The sequence below is a fragment of the Ammodytes marinus genome (genome assembly GCF_949987685.1).
Source record: "Ammodytes marinus genome assembly, chromosome: 12".
NCBI lineage: Eukaryota > Metazoa > Chordata > Actinopteri > Uranoscopiformes > Ammodytidae > Ammodytes > Ammodytes marinus.
The window spans coordinates 22,685,451-22,705,780 of NC_137216.1; the positions used below are offsets into that span (position 1 = coordinate 22,685,451).

Below are 20,330 nucleotides of genomic sequence, written 5' to 3' on the forward strand. Positions count from 1 at the left end.
AAAACTGGGCCCTCCTGATGGCAAACATTTGAATCAGTTGGGTACCCTGTGCACCTCTTGAGCTTCAGTTTAATTTGGATTTAGTAGCAGCCGTCTTTCCAGCTGCCGTCCCTCAGGGCACTCAGGGCAGCCATGCTCTTTGGTGGAGTCAGCAAACTGCACAAGGAAAGAAACAAGTCCATTAAATACCTACATCAAATAAAGCATCATAAACAATCAGAGTTTTTTAAACACCAGTGCTGTGTCCCAATTCCATGCCTATAAAGATAGGGCTGCAACTTGTGATTATTTTTTTAAATGATCATTTCATCTGTCGATTAATTATTTTCAATTATTGGATTAATCAGAAACCAGAGAAAAATCCATCGATTTTTCAACCTGCCGATCAAAACCCCAAATTCTCCATTTACCTTTAATGTAAGAACAAGAAAGGCACGAATGTACGAGAACCTGGAAGGATCAAATGTTTGGGATTTTTGCTGGAAAAATGAGTTGAAGGGTAAATATTTATTTTTTTAGTATTCATACAGATTGTTTTGAATTTAAATCTCAATTTTACAGTACGGACACAATGTATATTTTCTTAACATTAGTATAAAGTATGGGTTAGGGAGACAGCTCTGAAGCCCATTTAAAAATGTAGCATACTTTCAAGTTTTAGTCTCTTACATGAAACTCACTAGGTCAGTTTATCTCATACCTGCGTGTGGGTTGGGAGATTTTACTTGCACGAGGAAGTCCACTTGACCCCACAAAGGACGCTGGGCGAGGAAGGGAGCTGCGAGGGACAGCGGACTGGTTGGCGCTGGATTTGAGGGGCTGTGGTACCATACTAATGCTGGGTTTGAGGGGCTGAGACAGTGCAGCACTGCTGGGGATGGAATGTAGACTAGTAGAGGTGGACAGGGAGGTGGGGCCCTGCTGCACTGTGGGACTCACATACGCCGTGGCTTTTAGCGGGTGTCGGGCAGTAGTGGGAAAGTTCCCCATGCTCTGCACTCGCTGACTGAGCTGGCCTGGGGAAGGAACTGACAAAGAAAGTCGAAACAGTGAGCGACAGAATTGCAATTACTGCATTTGAAATTGCCATGCCTTCAGGAAACGGCAAGCTCTACATTCACTCAAAAATAAAAAATGAGCCGTGTCATCTAATTTATTCATAGACTTTGAGGAAAGGAGTCTTACTGGAGGACTGGAGCCGTGCGAGTCCATTGGAGGAGTCAAAGCTCTGGCTGCTCCGGAGTGAGGATATCATTGGCAGGGAGGAGGGGCAGTGTGAAGGTGGGTTGACGGGGGAAGCCAGACATGGAATACTGGGAACACTGGGCATGCTGGGAGCTCGCAGCAGGTTGGGCATGCTTCTCCGTAGCTTGTCTATTCAACCATATCAACAAACCAGAGTATTGTAAGTGTCGACTCCATAAATTTAGTTTCATAATTCTAATATCAAAGAAATGGTTTGACAGTTTGGGGAATAGAAAGGTCATTGCTTCTGAAGAAGAAAAAATCACCCAACATAAGCTCTTGTTAAACCTCAATTAGTTGTTTTGTTTGTTGGAAAGAGCCAAGCCAGCTGCTTCCCACTGTTTCCAGTCATGCAATGCGAAGTTAACCAGCTGCAGGCGGTAGCTATCTCTCTTCTCATCTCATTCTTGCAAACAAAGCAAATTTTCCTAAATTTACAGAACAATTTTTACTATTCCTCAGTTCAAATTTAACTCATGGAAATTCCTACTTTTAAATATGCTTCTCACCATGATGGTAATATCAGTTTTAGACAGCACCAGTCATTCATGCAACTGATGCAGTGTACACTGACACACTGACCCTAACGGAGGATGCATTTTTAAAATATTGTAACCAAGAGCACTATTTAAATCCTTCCTGGCACCTTTGTCAAGATGCTTTCAGATGAAATTGGGACATGCATCTTCATTTCATTGACACATTTTTAAAGATGATATTAAATAATTTAACTGGAATTCATTACACACTCACCTGTGCTATTCCTGTATGCTTGTGTGTGTGTTTCTGTGCTCACGCTGGAGGGTCCCGAGTACTGGGAGAGTCCACTGAGTGAAAACTGAGGGGTGGCCGAGCTGCGTCTACAGTCTCTGATACTGGAGAAGGTGTGGGAATGGGGCAGGCCGCCCCGCTGCATAGACCCCATGCGGAAGAGCCGGGGCTGGGGAGGAGGGAGCTGGTCGTAGCCCTCATCCTCCTCCTCATCCTCCTCCTCTAGATCCATCTCACTGCGCCTGAGGGAGTGTAAGGAGAAGCTGGAGCTGCGACGGCTGACCGTGGTTGAGGTAGAGGCGTAGTCCTGTCGGAGACCTACAGGGGGACATACTGTATCAAGGCTTTTACAGTATATGCGGGAAAAAAACATGAACCTGAACCTCATACATGGAGTATATGAATGATACATTTCCTTCCGGAGGCGCCACTCATATATTATTCACTCAAGAGAATCTGAAGACCAGACAGATAAAGCCATGTTTTTCTCCCTGAAATCTCCTGCATAATTTAAAAACAAAAAAGGCACACCCAAGATATTGCTGTCTGCTCAAGTTCAACTGTTCAAAAGGTCACACATTTATTTGAGTTTTAAGTCATACATCAGAAATGTTTTTGCATGTTTTACAGATCCAACGATTAGTCGAGGAAGTAATTTGTGGACCAAAAGTTAATCACACCAGGTTCCATGGTGTGGCTCCAGGACTCTTTAATATGCTGCTATACGGGCAGCCAGGAATCAAACCACCAATATTTCAATTACTGCCTCCAAAAATCATATCTGACGCCACCACAGCACACTGATTATCATAGATGATTATCAACTCAAAAATCACATCCAAACCCGTACAAACGGGAGGGGGTGGACAAATTCTGTTTATTTGCGTTCAACCTATAATGACCTGCAATTCTAGCAGCAGTGGCCATGGGGATTTATTCAGTTCAAACTTCAGATACCTTTTTCATTTAGGTTATGTTTTGTTTTCTTAAACACCCCCCCGTCCCGCAGCAAATACAAGAATATTAACTCACTCTCCTCCTGCAGTCGTGCCATGACCTCCACATCTGTCATGTCCTGCAGTTTATAGCCCATGGAGATAGGGTTGTCCTCCAGCTCTGATACGGCCACCTCACTGTCCAGGGAAGACTGGGGGCTGATGGCTGCATGCCGACGAGTCACGTCTGAAAAAATAAATGCACATGAGAGCCACCTCTAGCACAACAATACAAGGAAAAACATTAGATCCAGGTGCTCAATACACAGAAAACATGTCCCTAACAGATGTGACGTTAAGTGTTTACAATCATTACAGAGCAGAGAAGACACATTGGCTGCGTTCCAATACCCAAACGTTCTGCTATTTAGTATGATAGAAATGATTTAGGATGTTCCAATTCTTGTGGTCAAATTTAGTATTATTAAAAATACCCGGATGTCTACTACATCCGACCAAGATTTTTTAGCGTTGAAATCAGCATGCTATTTGGGCGATTCTGACCCACAATCCAGTGCGCACCGGAAGTGACGTCACATCCACAGAGCCTCTGTGTTTTAAAAACACACCCGGGTGTCCGAGTGTAGAATAGAAAAAAGAAAGAGTATGCCATTTGGAACGCAGGGTACGTGAGCGAGGGTCTTACTGTGGAGAGCAGAGTTTGACAGGAAGGTGGGCGCTCTGTCACTGAGGTTGAGGCTGCAGCTTGCCCTGAGCGGGAGAGTCGACTGGAGGAAAGACTGAGCAGCAGATGACGGCAACGGGGCTTTGAAAGAAAAGAAGGAAAAGAGACAGAAAAATCAAACTGCTGATGACCAACCTAACATGCATAATAACTCAGCATAAACCTGCACTCACTGACATTGTGTGTGTTGTTGAGTGTGTTTAGCTTGTTTGTCTCCATCTGTCAGAGAGTACAACCTTATAATCTCTTCACTGGTATTTCCCGTAAACTGATAGTAAACTGCTAGTAATAGGTTTTTTGAGAATCTGGGTTATGTTAATACGACTAGCTGCCAAAGTATCTTGGGCGCAACGGGTGCTTTTTGGCTCTGTCCTGGTACTACTTTGGATTTTAAATGAAGCAATGACCATGAGGTTGCACGAAAACGGTAGACTTTTAGTTTGAGCAATGAAGATTATGTGTTAAGTAGAATACACTTTAAATGTCTGGACAAAATTGAAGACAATTGGCTGCCATTTACACTTTCTGTAGACATTTCTGTTTGGCAAGATACTTGAGTAAAATGATAAAGCAGCACTGTTCAGAAGCCAACACATCAAACTGTTGAAGTCATGAAGACATCTTTGCTAATTAGCATTAAACACAAGATACACCTAAAGCTCACAAATTATTTAAGCATGTGTTTATTCATAAACCAAATTGGAATTTGAATCTACATTTTGTGGCAATCCATCCAATATTCATTGAGACATTTCATTCTAAACCAATACCATAACTGACAAGTTTTCTATCAATCAATGAATCAACCAAATTAACCAACCAATTAGTGTGGCTTCAGTGATTGGACATTAATGCCCTAAAGCAAAATGTCATTTGTGACTTGGCTTGACAATTAGTGTACAGCTGCATTAGCTTAATACTGAAACTTTGACATCCACAAAGAAACCAAGCAGAGATTTGAATGACTCTTTGGTGGTTAGCAGGAGGAGTTATATGCATAATGCAGGATGCGTGTGAGTGAGTGTTACCTGTGGACTCAGTTAGTGCAGCAGATTTAGTGTAAGGCAGGACGGGGTAGCTGAGGGTGGAGAAACCCTCTATGCAGCTGTATGGACGGACGGGGGACACTCCTCGCCGCCGCTTAGCTGGGCACAAGATTGTAGTGGAAGGACATGTTAGTGTGATTGCCCTACCACCATGTACCACATACAAACACTTCCACACAATACACACACATAACAGTAAATCGATTTTATTCCAGCACGCTCACGCCAAATGTTAATCTGCTCTTTACGGATCAGTATTGATGTTTTCAAACGATTGGTTCACAGGCTCGGCCAAAAGAGGCTGATACAGTAAGACTGGGTTTTAGCTTCCCACAGCAGCTTATTGGGCTAAACTACAGATATTTTTGGGAGGGATCTAAGGATAAGCAGGGATTGTGAATGTAGGCTTCATCCTATTCCCAAAATCAAAATTAGATGTGGTCTACTTTGGGTAGTAGCACTTTATACTGCTTAAATTAGATTTTTCAATTCATGCTAAAACACTGTCATAACATACTGTTTTAAAGTTGTAACAAATCTCTTTATTAATGCTTAAACAAGCCCATTGATTTTGGACTTGCAGGCATCGTTCGTCAATAATGTCCTCATAAACAATCTATAAGCTCTAAATAGACGACAATTAAAGCATTTAGTTGCATATTTTAAACTGTTGATAAAGTATGCCTTACTAGCAAGTAGTAATACTCTTTTTCACTAATTATTAGAGACTGGTGGAGAGTTAGTTGTGTTTAGTTGTGGAAGGACATGACTGACAATAGATAATGTGTATTCCGTGATCAAACGCTGAGGTCCTCCCCTCTGATTGGTAGTCAGAGAGGCATATACCTGACCCAGCAGAGCATTTGGCATTCCTGACACAATTAGACTCAACCACTACTGGATAAAACAAGCATTCACGGCAAGTTACACAAACAACAGCTAACGGAGCTCGGGAGACAAGGATGTATTCATGACCCAGAAGAGGAGAGCCAACCTTCAGTGAATGCAGCTTTAGAGGAAGGAGAGGGCCTTGAAAATGTTTACCCACACATACTAATAAACATCCAAATAAACACTTATGCATAACTGAAGCACAGTTTGGACACTGCACGTCCACAATATGAGGATAATTGGTCTCAGAAAACTAAGATTTTAAAATCAAAGAACACACGGATACACACGGGTACAAATGGGTACACACGGGTACACACACACACACGCGCACACACACACACGCACGCACGCACGCACACACACACACACACACACACACACACACACACACACACACACACATGCATGCACTAGTAGTACAAGAGTCTCTTGAACAGGCTGAGTATTGGGTCATATCTGCCTCAAAAACTCAGTTAATGTAAGCAAGGTTTCTATAGCAACCATATCCTAATGCATGAGTGTGTTGACTATAAAGCACCAAAATCTAAAACTGGGTCCAGCAGCAAATGTTATTCAGTAGCGGACTAGTATGGTGAGGGTTTTTATGCATGTCCTGTTAGTGTATTTGAAGATCATGTCTTTTTTTTTGTAGAAAACCCCAATATGCTGCTTTCAACACAACTTTAAACTAAATATATGATAATATGACATTAAATTATGTAACTATAGTTTACATGCTGAAATCAAAAAAACAGATTTGTTGGATGTGGATAAGCCAAAGACGGCAACAGATCAGACCATCTGTAACCTGAATAATGGTATAAAGGGTTGAATTGCCCCGTTTCACTATGTTCCATGTTTATTTGACAGTCTATTCTAAGTATATCAAAACCAGGACAACACTAGTGTGCATTTAAATATACCCTGTGGAAACCATTTCTTAAAGAGAGATAAGTGTAATATTTGTAGTTCACCAATTGGGGCATGGGGAGTCACCTTTGTGCTGCAATCAATAAAGGATACAGGTAGGAGCTTTCAATAAGGTGTCAGGTTTGCTAGACTGAAGGGGTAAACACATTTTATGACCATCACACCTGGAAAATGCTACAGTGAGGTAATGGATTGTTCCATAAGGGATTGAAGGTCGTTGTGTTACGGGGCAGTAAATATACCACGTAAAGCCAGAAGGAGTTAATGTTTGTGCTGTAGAGATTCAGAGGGGAAGATGGATACCACACTTTCATGTCTGTCTGTTCATTATGTAGCTGGAGCTAGCAGCTGGTTGGCTTAGCTTAGCATAAGGACTGGACAAAGATGGAAACAGCTAGCCTGGCTTCATCAAACAGTAATGCAATCCACTTACAGGCAAAACTTAAGCTACAAATACCAAAGTGTAGTTCAGACAACTTGACAAATTTGTTTGCCAGCTGTTTCCCGCTGTTTCCAGTCTTAATGATAAGCTAAGCCAAGCTTATCGGATTGAATTCAACATACATGAGTTTTCATCTACGTCCTGGCAAGAACCTAAAAATGCATATTTCCTTTAATATGAACTGTATAATAATGTAAGTTAAAAAAAAGTTTCCTCATTCCTTTAAATGAAGATGCAAAACACATATAAGTAGAGCCACTTGTTGGTGGTGCTACTTTTACCAAAGCTGTATAATCCTCTTATACTATAGTATTTTCTTCTTAACACACTGTAATGCGATCCAACAGCATGGCTCCCTCCAAAAGGAACTGTTTTTTTTTATATCGGCAAAGTAGCAAATCCTTTAAACTGATCTTAACTGTTCTCTAGAGAAACAGATATGTGTAAATGGGAGTCCTTCCAACTTAGCAAACACAGAAAAAAATCACTCTGTGGGAAAATTGGCTGAGGTGCTTAAAAACCCATAAATCCAAAGTGTGACTTAAATGGTCAAAATGGGTTCGAAAGGACCGAGTTGTGCGCCGTTAAAAATCGCTGCTGAAATCCCGATTGCACGTGGAGACATTTATAAAGTGTGTCACAGCTTATGAACACATGCCAAGCAGCCAGAGAGACACATGTCCAGATGTGGCCATATAAAAGCCGTTAATCTGAGCAGCATACACACTGTAGTACGGTACCTTGGTCCAGTCTATGACACAGGGTCATCTTTGCCAGCTCCACTTCGGGCCCCGGGTGGTCCAGTACCTGCCTGCACCACTGCAGAGGGCTGAGGAGACTCTCCCCCTGCAGCTTGGCCTTGGGGCTCACGTACAGCCTACAAACACATAACAACACAACCCACAGGTTACAGCACAATGCATAGTGTTACTTTACAGTAATGTACAGTACAGTGATGTATGGCACTGCTGTACTACTGTATATCTTATAGATCTGGAGGGACGAGTTTTACGGTGGCAGTATTTCTTCTGAAAGATCATCCCAGTGTCGTGGCCGATCTTTATAGCAAAGGTCAACCCGTGGCTGCATCGAGGGAGAGCTTTTCATAAAATCCAAATGCCATTACAGAATAAAAGTTCAGGTTTTCCACAAGGCCTGATGGTTTTTTTTTAATGACGACAACATAAATATATAGAACCAACGGTCTAATAAAAATAACAATTCATGTGGTGACAGCTTTAGTTGCAGTAATGTATCAGGGATCTGGGAGTATGTGACTCCCACAGCAAGATGGGGGTTTGTGTTTTGATGTTAACTCTTCTTATAGTGGGCATTGGAGACTTGTAGCGTTATATCGATGAACAATGTATATTCTAGACAACCAACAGAAGATTAACTGAACAACCTATACTAAAAAGGGCCAACAATCATATTGTTTCAGCTTATGTAATTTTTTTTCTCTGCAAATATGATAATACATTGAACATTTTGGATAAAAACATTTCTGAAGGTTCCACGTTGGACATGTCATACACCAAATGGTGAATCATTTCATCAAGAAAAGAAAAAGAAAAGGGAGTTTGCAAACTAGATCCCAATTTTACCGAGTGCTTGCCATCAGTGGAACATAGGCCCACTTAATAAAGAGGGTAAAACTTATCTGATGTGATTCTGACAATCTAAGTAAATAAACCGAAGGCAGGTGCTTGTGGTGTAGTGGTAGGCCTAATGGGTTTAAAAAAGACATGTCACCTTTGTGTCCAAGAGGAATATGAACCGAGCAGAAGTGACCTTTTCATTCAGCAGTTAGATCTTGGTTTGACACTGACTTGGGTCAATTAGTTATGTTAAATGGAGAGAGTACAAAGTGGGTGAGGTCAACACTGGATCCCATCAGTGCTGCACTAATCTGTGTGCTACATTTTCCACATCATCACATCAAATACATAAACCTGGAAACGGTTCAGTAAACACCATGTCAGTGTGTGAGCTATGTTAGTCAGCTTCAAAGTGCTTCGGCCTGGGGGCAGAACACTACACACAAAGCCGAGCTGTTTGATCACAGGCTGAAGGGTTTCATTGTTTCTTATTTAATTCCAGTGCTGCTTACTCTGAAGGATACCTACAGTAAGCATAATATGCTGCGTGCACAGTGCATCCTGAGAGGCCCAAAGCTTGTGTCAAATCTGTTTGGGTTGCTTTTCCTCCTGTAAAAAGTCACTCTCTTTGCCACTGTCTGCAAGTGTATTCCACCAGCAGAGGAATCAATAAAGTAATCAATATGAGGATACATGGCAGGGTTGCATTACACATAACGTCACAAAACTGGGGTTAGTTGACAATCCTTTAAGCATCTATTCAATTCAGTTTATTTAAGAAGGGGACAATGGACAGAATTAACCAAAAGGCTACTTTACATCCCCTATTAGGCTGAGAGAAACAAGGACACTGATTCTCACATAGCCTTTGTGGGGGCAGTAAAGTGGGCAATCTAAACAGAGTATAGTTACCAGCTATCAGGCTCTCCGACAGGGAGCACGGTGTGCAGGTCCAAAACATCAACCTCATCCAAAACAGTTGTGGCTTCGGCGGCGCCGCTGTCCTCCCCCGCGGCGTCAGGAGACACCGAGCTCGGCTGAAAATAGTCGAACGGCTCCTCCGGTGAACCCCGGGGTCCGGGAGCATGTGTCGGACTCAAAATGCCATATTTACTGGAGAAATTGTCAGTCGGACAAGATGTACCTCCGTGTTGCAGACAAGACAACGAGGTCTGGAGATGAGGGCCGACGGAGCAATTGTTTACAGCGTTCGCTCGCGTCCGCAATTGTTCGTTTTGCTTCTCCAATTTTCGGACCAATTCCTGAAGCTTTATCACCTCCAGCTCCGCGTTGGTAATTTTATTGTTGCCATTGACGTCTGCCATCATCTGGGGGTTCAGCACCTCTGCTTCCATTTGGTAAAAAGCACATTGATAGTGGCAAGAAGAAAAGCACGGCCTGCCTGCAGAGGGTCCTATTCAATTCAGAGAGGGTGTCCAGATTCCCCCGTTTAAAGCTAGGCTACTACACATGCACACACACACACACGCTCTCTCTCACACACACTGCCAGATACACACAATGATGCTGCTGCTGCTGCCGCTGGGATGGTTGCACAGCCTCCACCTCATTGGACAGTAGCTTGGAGTTCAACTCCCATCACACCACCGCTGAGGAAGAATTCATTATGGCAACACATTAGTGCCAATAAAGAGTAATTAGAACGTGACAGATATGCGCGCGTTATGTTTTTGTGTCTCTTTTTCTATTTTTGAAACAATGTAGCCTATTAGCCTAGATTGTTTTTTATAGGCTACACTTATCATTGCCCCCTACCCAAAAAATAAATAGGCTAAATAAATGAATAGGCTAGATAAAATTAATATACATAGGCCTATAGGCCTAGTCTATTATATAGGCCTATATTTTATGTTTACTAAAATAAATGATTAGCCATGATTCATTTTACTTAACCATTTGTAAGTTACTCAGACAGCTAAATAAGTTCATCTAAAATATTCTGGCACCAGCCTAAATTTTAATTACACCCTTTAATTATTATTTTCGTAGCATGTATGTCTACAGTTCAGCTAAGCTAACTCTTTCCAACTGATTTACTTAGCCTTGTTATAACAGAAATTTTAGCTATTAGGCCTACCCAGGGGGCAAAGTGATTTTATGGACATGGAGCGTTGTAAAAGGTTGTTCACCAAAAATGACATCTAGGACCTTCCACGATCACAACCTGGGTGGACCACCTTGTCAACAAACTGCTGGAAAGCTACAGCGGGACGACATAGTAAATCAGAACTACTGTTTAAGTGAATGGGGGTGAATGGGGATGGGCTAATGGGGAATTTTTTGAACTTAATGATATCATTTTGAAACTTTGCCAGTTGATTACTGACATTAAAACAAAAACTTTTTGTATTACAGTATTTTCCAAAATGTTTAAATAAATATGAAAAATCATCAATATCTTACTAATGATGCCTACATTTGCATATCTGCAAAGCCCCAAAATCTAGATGTTGGAAGAAAACAAAGTCAATTTGTTTTTAAATTTTGAAAACAAAACAAGTGTCCAACTGCCTGAAGCCTTTCCTAATCACAGTTCAAATTTGATCAATAACCCATAGAAAATGAATTTTTTTACACAGTTACATTTCATGTGCCATGGACCAAAAGTGTCCTTTTGGAGTCTCCAGCTTGTAGGAAACGGCTAGACATTCCCTTGGAAAAAACTGTGTAAAAAAATTCATTTTCTATGTGTTATTGATCAAATTTGAACTGTGATTAGGAAAAGCTTCAGGCAGTTGGACACTTGTTTTGTTTTCAAAATTTAAAAACAAATTGACCCTGCTTTTGTCCAACATCTAGATTTTGGGGCTCTGCAGATATGCGAATGTACGCATCATTAGTAAGATATTGATGATTTTTCATATTTAAACTTTTTGGAAAATACTGTGATACAAAAAGTTGTTGTTTTATGTCAGTAATCAACTTGCAAAGTAGTAGCTAACTGTTCCCAAGCTAACTCACATGCAAGCTAGTGAAAATGATTGCTTGGAGTAAAATAAATGTTATTAATAATGATGTAACTATAACCTTACCTGCAACATGAAAAACTCCTGTTTAATAAACTGATTTTACAAAAATATCACGTCAATTCGCAATACATTAGGGTCACAATCAGTTACGTTATCCAAAAATCATGTATAGGGGAAGGTGGGGTGATTTGTGCAACTTTTTACTCAAAGTGATTTTAAAGTGAGGCCTTGACAGTTATGTCTCCAACTCAAATATGTACATATATTTCAGGATGTTGTGCATCCCTGGCAATAAAAACTTTGGATCTGGAATAAACTGTTTAAGAAATATAGCTTTCGGAAAAAAAGTTGTCTTGTCGCACAAATCACCCCACTACGTGGGGTGATTTGTGCGTCATTGTGTCACAATGACAAAGTCACCATCATCATCTTTCTGGCCATCTGAACTCTCATCAGTGGTGTCGTTAAGTGGAATTGAGATGTCACTCTCTCCTGAGCTACTGTAGACTATCACTTTCTTTTGGTGACCAGCGTATACAGCCATGCCACTGGCACAACTCTCAGAAATGTACTTTGCACTAGTTGCTCCGTGCTTGTGGAACCAACTGCCACCTGACAAATGTGATTCCCCCTACATTTCTGCCTTTAAATCAAGGCTCAAAACCCATATGTACACCCTGGTGTTTCCTCCCCATTAACCTCTGCACTACTTACTTACCTCTGCACTACTATCTGTGTTTATGTGGATGTATGGGCTTTACGTCTTTTATTTTGGTTATTGTTATTTTACCTTCATTGTTTACCTACTGAATGCACTATGTACAGCACTTTGGACAGTGCAAACTGTCATAAATGTGCTTTTATAAATACATTTTACTTACTTACTTACTTATAACTCACCCAGGCCCTTGCGCACAAATCACCCCATCCCCAGAATTTTGGATAATAGGCATGATGCAGCAATTTAGGGTTGACATTGTGCTAACTATATAGACTCAAAGTGTAGCATACCAAAGCACTAAAACATGTGTCAAATGTTTTCAAACGTGTCTATAATTGTTCAGACACAATAATCAAAAAACCTTGATCATGGAAATTTTACTTTGAAAGGCAAAACACAGTTTTTTGAGCTTAAATGTGCTTATATCTTATTCCTTGTGTCTCCCTTCTTTACAGGATGAGTCAAATGGATGGCTCTTCTTAAATATGTGGTCACATTTCCAATTTCTTCCACGGTTTTCTAGAAACAAGGGGTTTTGCAACTTCCAAAATGCACAAATCACCCCACCTTCCCCTATAACTAGCTTTGAAACATATTTCTCCTTGTATGAATTCCCAAAGAATACAGACTTAGCCTATGTCACCATTCATGAATGACTGGCAGTTCAGTTTAATATATCATGTTGGTCCGCTAAATTTGGCAAATTTTGATTACCTTACTGCAGAATTTCAATGACATTTTTAATATCAAAACAATTCTATTTCTATTCTAATGTGTTGGCTTTATCTCTATTCCTTTTTATTCTACTGTTTGTCCAAAAGGTAAATTTTACGACAGCGAAAAGAAAAAAGAAACCACATACCACCATTCTTCATATGAATATGAAGGAGTAAAAATGGTACGAAAACAAAGAGAAAGAATTGACACATTTTGCTTCATTTTTAGATAAAGATATATCGATTGCCTTTATTGCACACAGAAAAAGCCCCCGGCCCTCCTAAATCTTGCAATACTTCCTATCTGTTACACAGTCATCCTTAACGGCTGTAGACTTATAAGAATATCAGAAATACTATGTCAAATCTTTTACAAACTAGTTGCAATAGAGCAAGAACTGTTTTTGTCAATATACCTACTTTAACCCATGTCACCCAAAACATATACGTAGATACATAGTATTTAATTTTTTATCATTGATCCTTTTTTTTACTCATATCTTCTGTGAGGGCTTGGGAGAACTCAGCGGCGCCACTTTTCTGTGGGGAAACAAAATAATAATTTAGTGAGTTTAAAAAAAAAAATCAGAAACGGCTTAAAAACAAAACATAAAACTGTATTTTACCTCTGGTGATCTCAAAGCAGTTGTCACAGTGCACCTTGCTTTTGTAGATCCACATGGAGTCACCAGCTTTCAGATTATCCAGAGTGTCGTGACACACATTACACTGCAAAAACACAAGCAATCACTCACATGAGGAAAGAGTTAAGGCACGCACAGAGCAGTCAGCTGAGCAGTTTCTGCTAAAATTTTGTTGTAAGGGATTTACATGATGTCCCCAAATTCACCAGATTTACAGCATGCAAACTGAAAAAGATCATTTGCAGGCAACAAACATTGCTATGAGAACAAATGTTTTTGAGGAAGAAGAGGTCTTTTTACAGTATTTTTTGGGTGAGTGTGATATCACTACTTTTACTTAAGTAAAGTTTCAAAATACTTATTCTTCAACGACTGCGTGTTGCCGACTTTTATAGAAGTAGACACAAAAAAAGAATCAGCTTACTTTGAAGCAGGTAGCGTGGCAGTTGATCTTCATGTCATCCAGGACCATTTTGGCATCACCGTCGAAGGGCTTACGGCAGACAGTGCACAGGTCTTTCTCATGCACTGTCCTGTATGGGACACAAGGTGATTAATATATTAAAGTAGGCTACATAAAAATAACATTATCATACATTCTAAGTTTATTCTTCTTAATAAAACATTTATATTTTCAAATAATTGTTTCGAAGGTCAGGAGAGACAATTGTCCTACCTTTCAGTACCAGCATACACATTAGTAGTGGAGGATTTGGAGTAGATTGGATCATCATCCGACCTGCTGTGAGAGTGACAGTTATCAGTTTCTACAAGTCTTTCTTCACTCTCATATAATGTTTGCACATCAATATTGAACCCGGCCATATTTAATATATTGTTGAATACCTGCTGCTCCTGTATGATGAGGTGCTGTAGTTACTGGAACCGCCGTAATCATTATAACTGTACAAGGACAAAATAAACCACAGATCACATGATAGATTCAGAATATTTATCACTTACTGTTTGATTTTGTGAGGTATTTGCCCTGCTTCTTACCCATTGTCTGGTTTGGTGTAAGAAGTGTAGCTTTTACTGCTGCTGTAGTCGTCACTGTGTGTGCAAAGACAGAACAGATCAGGGAAAAGGAAGACCGCAGTAGCATTTTAAGAAACAGAGAGGCACGATATTTGAACGTGAAAAATGTTGAAAAAATGTTGATAAAAGTCAAATGATTACCTGCGCGTGCTACTGACGGTGTAGGAGCTGGTGCGGGTGGTGGTGCTGATATCAGTATCGTAAAGGCTGCTGTAGCTGTGTGTCAAAGAAGCACATAAATGAATTGGGATATGGTAGCAACACAACATTTTATAGAACTAGATGGATCTTTATAATGATATCATCATTTAGGTATGTTTTCATTTAGGTTTCACTAATGCTATTTTAAGTCTACTTGTTAATCCTGGACTAAAGCAATGACATTACAATCTTCCTCATCTGTACTTTGTATATATTGCTTATTATCATTTGTTGATGTTTTGATGTTTGGAAGATGATTTAGTGATTTGAATTCTTTAGTCATAGGGGCCTCTTTCAAATGTAAAAACATGTGAATAAAATTAAAATGTTGTCATTTTGCTCTTTTGCTAAACTGTATTAAAACAGCCTCGATTTCAATTAAATTGGCCTTTAAAAATATTCACTATAAATAAAAAAATTATACAAAAAGCTTTTGATTAAATAGTATTTTCCCTAAAAAAAAGTCTGTAGATAGCTCAAAAGTAAGCCTACCTCTTTTTTTAGATTCGACCCCTACATTTAATAATCGCCATAAAAATCTGGGGTGGTTTACAGATGATAATTGTGTCTGTACATATAGCCTATGTATAGGCCTACATACTGAAATACAAGTGTATTCTCTTTAAAGAGAGCCGACACCGTTCTTAAGATACAGTAATGTTCTTATCTTATAGGCAACATGTTTACCTGGAGGTTCTGTGGGTGGTGGATGGCGATGACAGAGTAGGGCTTTCTCCTCTAAATAGCATAAAAACAATGTCAGAAGATAACAATAATAATAATACCACCGTACATATAGAGATAACACTATCAATCCTTCTCGGTCATTCATTTCCAGGACTCACCCTCTGCCGCTCTCCACTGTGTACACCTCTCTCCTTGTGATGCTGGTATCACTGAGAAAATGACACACCTAATGTTATACATTTCAAATAGCCTCAAATGTGTTTTGTTCAACTTAATTCGCTTAGACATCTGACCTGGCAGGAGTAGACAGGCTATTCTTAATGCCTGAAGGCAGGAGGGTGTCATACAGGTTATCTTCAGCCCTGTGCAAGACAACAATATTATGAATATATGGTGATTATGATTGCAATCCTTATTTTTGGGGAATATACTGTATATATTTTTTTAAAGATTGATGAAAGTTAAACTTACGTAGAGCCAGTCCTTGTCGTTGTGGTTGTAGATTTGGTTCCATCTCTGCAAGAAAACAAAAAACAAAATGAACTTTTTTCAACAGATTCTTGTATTTAATGTCACTGTCACTGTGCAAAACTAGTCCTGCAGTAACTCACCCATATGTACTGCTTTTCACTGTCATGGTATCAGAGCTTGAGACAGTTGAGAGGCTGTAAAGAAGAAAATATAACAGCGTACAATTACGTATTCCTGTTGTGTCATGATCATTATAACTCATTCATTTTAGGCTTTATGAAATAAATGATCACCTGTCTGTGTCAGAGACATCATCCCTGATGGACGAGGGGATGAGTGTGTCGTAAAGTTTGTCCTCCGCACTGCACAGAAATACAGGTTAAATTGTAGTCTATGAATGCATTGAATTGAGTTAAAGGAGCTTTTTAATGAGGGTTATTAATACAGCTGATAGATTGTTATCCTGTCTCCATGGCTGCAAGGGGCACCAGGCAGGCAGGCGTTGCAGGCATGTATGTTGCTCTATACACTCAAGCACCAGTCACTCACCCTAGGCTACAGGCCATGAAAATGCCTTATGTAAGGGCTCAGTGACATAACAGTATATACAGTTTATCCTCGTTGAAGTCAACATTTTAAAGGATAAGGCCAGTATTAGTCTGTATTTTTCTCTCCGTCAACAAATCTCATGAAATGTGTTCATCTCTCAGTACTTAATAACTTATCCACCCCCCAAGCCTGGTTCCTACTAACAGTCTAAATATTTATATAACTTCATAATACAATTTTTAAAAAAATCACTTATTTTCTTAATCAGCTGAGCATTGCAGTTTTTCGGCAAACATTACTCAAATAAGAGTAATTGGTGCATTTGTTGGTACAATTTTCTGCAGCGGACTAATACAGTTCTCTTCTACTTAGTATGAATAGCAGCAGGAACGTTGAATGTGGGACTGACTCAAAATAATGCCCACGTTCTTAGTAATGAAGGAATATGTCAACAACCATCACCCATTTTGTCGACAATGTGAGAAAAGCAAAATATAGAATCTCACCAAGACGTATCCTTTAATATTAATTATAAAAAAAGTTATTTTATCTCACTTACTAACGATTGTTATGCTTATCTGCTGTACTATATAATAATATAACTATATGTCCCCTGCGTTAAAGGCTACCCACGACAGGGTGAAACTCACTCATAGTCAGTGATGCTGCTTTTCACTGTCACAGTCTCAGTCGTGGTGACAGTTGAATTTCTGTTAAGAAGAAAACATATTTTATTACAGGACCTACTGTTATTACTGATTGCATGGTGTCATTATCAATATAATTTATTTTCTCGGTTTGATGAATGATAATATCACCTGTCTACGGATGATACATTGTCCTTGATGGCTGAGGGGATGAGTGAGTCATAAAGTTTGTCCTCCGCACTGCACACAAATACAGGTAACATTTTAGGTGAGGTATAGAGTTAAATTCCTCTGTAATTTAATGATGCATTTTCAATCATAATAAACAATTATTATAATACAATATCGTACCCTTTGTCGCTGGTTACAGTTGTCTCAGTTACTTTGGTTGTTCTGGTTGGTGGGGAGGGTGCGAAAGTTTGCCTGTGTGAAAAGATGTTTTAATTACATAGCAGTTTATATGTATATTTACTCAAATACTGAGTTTTTCATTTTCTGCTACTTCTACTCCTCTACATTTCAGAGTATAATTATTACATTTGTTTATACAATAACAAATTGGTAAATATTAAACTGTTGCCAAAATCACATTTGAGATGCTTATACATAGTTCTACCAAAGACAAATTTCATTTCTAAACTCCTCCAAATAGTTTCATTTAAGTTGATTAAAACTGTCTGCCAAAAGAGATCAAAACGACCCTATGTCACAAAAGAGCAACAATTATAGTATTATAATTGTCCAAAACATTAGTGTAAATTTATGAAGCAGAATGTTATTTGTTTCCCTATACCTCAATAACCTTTTCATGACCCCTCATATTTATTTTGTGAGAAAACATGTCAAACCACAAGTACTTTACCACACATTTTTTTTTAAAGTGATCTTAAATAGCTCCACATTAACAGTAAAAGGCTGCTCATGCTTTGATAAAGTGGATTGGGAAAAATACTTATAAAGAAATATTCACTATGCAGAATCCTTTTCAGTGTAACATTATTTCATTACTGGATCACATTTTTTATTGTTTACATGTAAGCAGACCTTAAATGTTGCCAGGTAATTTAACCTTTAACAAAGTAAAAAGTACAATATTTCATTCCAAAAAAAGTAAAGAACCTCAATATTGTTGAATAGCACTTACTTTTGATACTTTAAGTACATTTAGCTGATAATACTTCTGTACATTTAGCTAAGTAACAAAGACTGAGATCGTAATTGTTCCTTCCACCATTGATTCATTAATTGAGTAGTAGGTTTTTACCCTTTGCTTGTAGACTTGACCCGCTCACTGAACGCATCACTCATCGTGGGACTTTTAATCCCAGGGGATCTGCAAGAAACCCTAGTTGTCATTAAACCGACAGACACAGATGTACGATAAAATGGAACATATTATACGCTGTACTATTCTCTACCTTGGACTCTGGGTGGTGCTGAAGGTCTCAGTGGTTATTCCACCCTTGGTGATTGTAGTGGTTGAGGTGCTAGAGGAGGAGGAGGAATACAAAACCAACTTTACAACATTCTTATGCATAGTATGTTAATTTGTTGGTTTGTTACTGTACCAACCTGCTACTCAGATTTTCCTGGCTTCCCACGAATCTGCAATTAAATAAATCACAATTGAATGTTATTGTCACAATCTCATAAAAAAATAATTCTACAACTGCTATAAACAAATAAATAGATAGTATAACAAGACCATAAAATGATACCTCTTGGAGAGAGCCTGCACAGATGTTGACGTGCTTATAGTTGTGGAGGTTTTGGCATCTTCAGAACTTGAGCTACTGTTTAAACAAAGACGATGCATTTATTACATGATGTTAAAAGGATTAAGGACTAAAACTAAAGGAAAAGAAGAAACATTTGTCCTACCCTCCAGACGTGTTGCTGTTTGTGCGTTTCAGAACAGATTTGCCAAAGTTTGGGTCCCGGCTGAAGGAAGACAAAAAAGGAAAATAAATCTATAAGATGGGAGAAGACTCAACGTGGTGACTTGTAAAATTGAAGGGTAACTGAGATATGAGTGTGTGTGTGTGTTTGTGTGTGTGTGTGTGTGTGTAATATTTGATCTGTGTTTAACATGACTTACTCTACGTCTTCATCCTCATCATCTGCTTTTTTGATCCAGCTGCCATCCTTCAGGAGAGAGGCTGCAAGCACAAGACAAGGAAAACTTGAGTGTCTCAAGCTCACATATTCAAAGCAATACAGATCTTTGAAGCATGGTAAAGACTACTAAATATGATAAAGCCTATCAAATATGAACTAATTTATGTGTCTCTGCTCCTACAGTTAGCTTAAAAATACTGAATGGATTGTGTATTGTGATTGTGAATAATATATTTTTTAATACTATAATACAATTACATTTGCACCTACAAAGTTGTACTGTTTAGTAGGCTATACATTTAACCTTTTTATATACTGAAAGATCGTCCACCTACTCTGGCCTGATATACATTTGAGATTTTAAATAATTATACAAGCCCTATATTGCATATATTTAGATCTATTCATACTGTATGCCACATTACAATTGCTGCACATATTCAGCTTAGAAACTCACCACATGTTGTGAATTGCATGATGGCATACTAGACTAGTGTGCAATAAATATATATTTTAAAAATATATTTTTCAATACTCACAACTGCTACGTGGTGCAAACGGCTCATTTTAACTTCACCTGTAAGTGTGAAAGAACAAGAAGGGAATTCATTAGACATAGACGCCACAGTAACATTAGCACTAGATGGCGATGTGAGCCGAGCCCTTTCACATACATAAACAGTGAATGCTCTGTTGAAGTTTGACATGAGATAATTCAATGTCATCTCAAAAAGCACAATACATTTTTCAACTCATTAGCGCGATCTGATCAGGTTGGTTTTGGTGAATGTGTCATGCTTTTTTGGGTCAACACCAGACTCCCTGATTAGCCTGTAAAACTGGTTTGTCTCGATCATCACCGCCAAGACACACCCACCCTCTTTAACACACCTTCTGCAAACACACTATTGTCAGCAAAACAGAGGGGCGTACCGGTGACAT

The 20,330-nt window shown here is 39.2% G+C and overlaps 2 protein-coding genes across 2 annotated transcripts; both read right to left on the reverse strand.

The window, feature by feature from the left end:
• Positions 1–80: 80 nt before the first annotated feature.
• slain1a (SLAIN motif family, member 1a) lies at positions 81–9,961 on the reverse strand (the record flags this gene model as incomplete). The annotated part of the gene is made up of 9 exons (XM_080037534.1): positions 81–156; positions 701–1,028; positions 1,186–1,374; positions 1,999–2,334; positions 3,049–3,198; positions 3,658–3,777; positions 4,725–4,841; positions 7,749–7,885; positions 9,519–9,961. 9 exons carry the CDS (start codon positions 9,959–9,961, stop codon positions 81–83), a joined length of 1,896 nt encoding a protein of 631 aa, XP_079893660.1.
• A 3,295-nt stretch (positions 9,962–13,256) lies between these two features.
• On the reverse strand, positions 13,257–20,330 carry scel (sciellin; the record flags this gene model as incomplete). Its single annotated transcript, XM_080038499.1, has 24 exons — positions 13,257–13,573; positions 13,660–13,762; positions 14,102–14,210; positions 14,354–14,419; positions 14,524–14,580; positions 14,677–14,730; positions 14,857–14,931; positions 15,604–15,654; positions 15,762–15,812; positions 15,897–15,965; positions 16,075–16,119; positions 16,215–16,268; positions 16,368–16,436; positions 17,274–17,333; positions 17,442–17,510; positions 17,622–17,693; positions 18,535–18,603; positions 18,689–18,757; positions 18,843–18,875; positions 18,989–19,063; positions 19,152–19,211; positions 19,369–19,429; positions 19,928–19,949; positions 20,322–20,330. 24 exons carry the CDS (start codon positions 20,328–20,330, stop codon positions 13,557–13,559), a joined length of 1,419 nt encoding a protein of 472 aa, XP_079894625.1. The 3' UTR covers positions 13,257–13,556.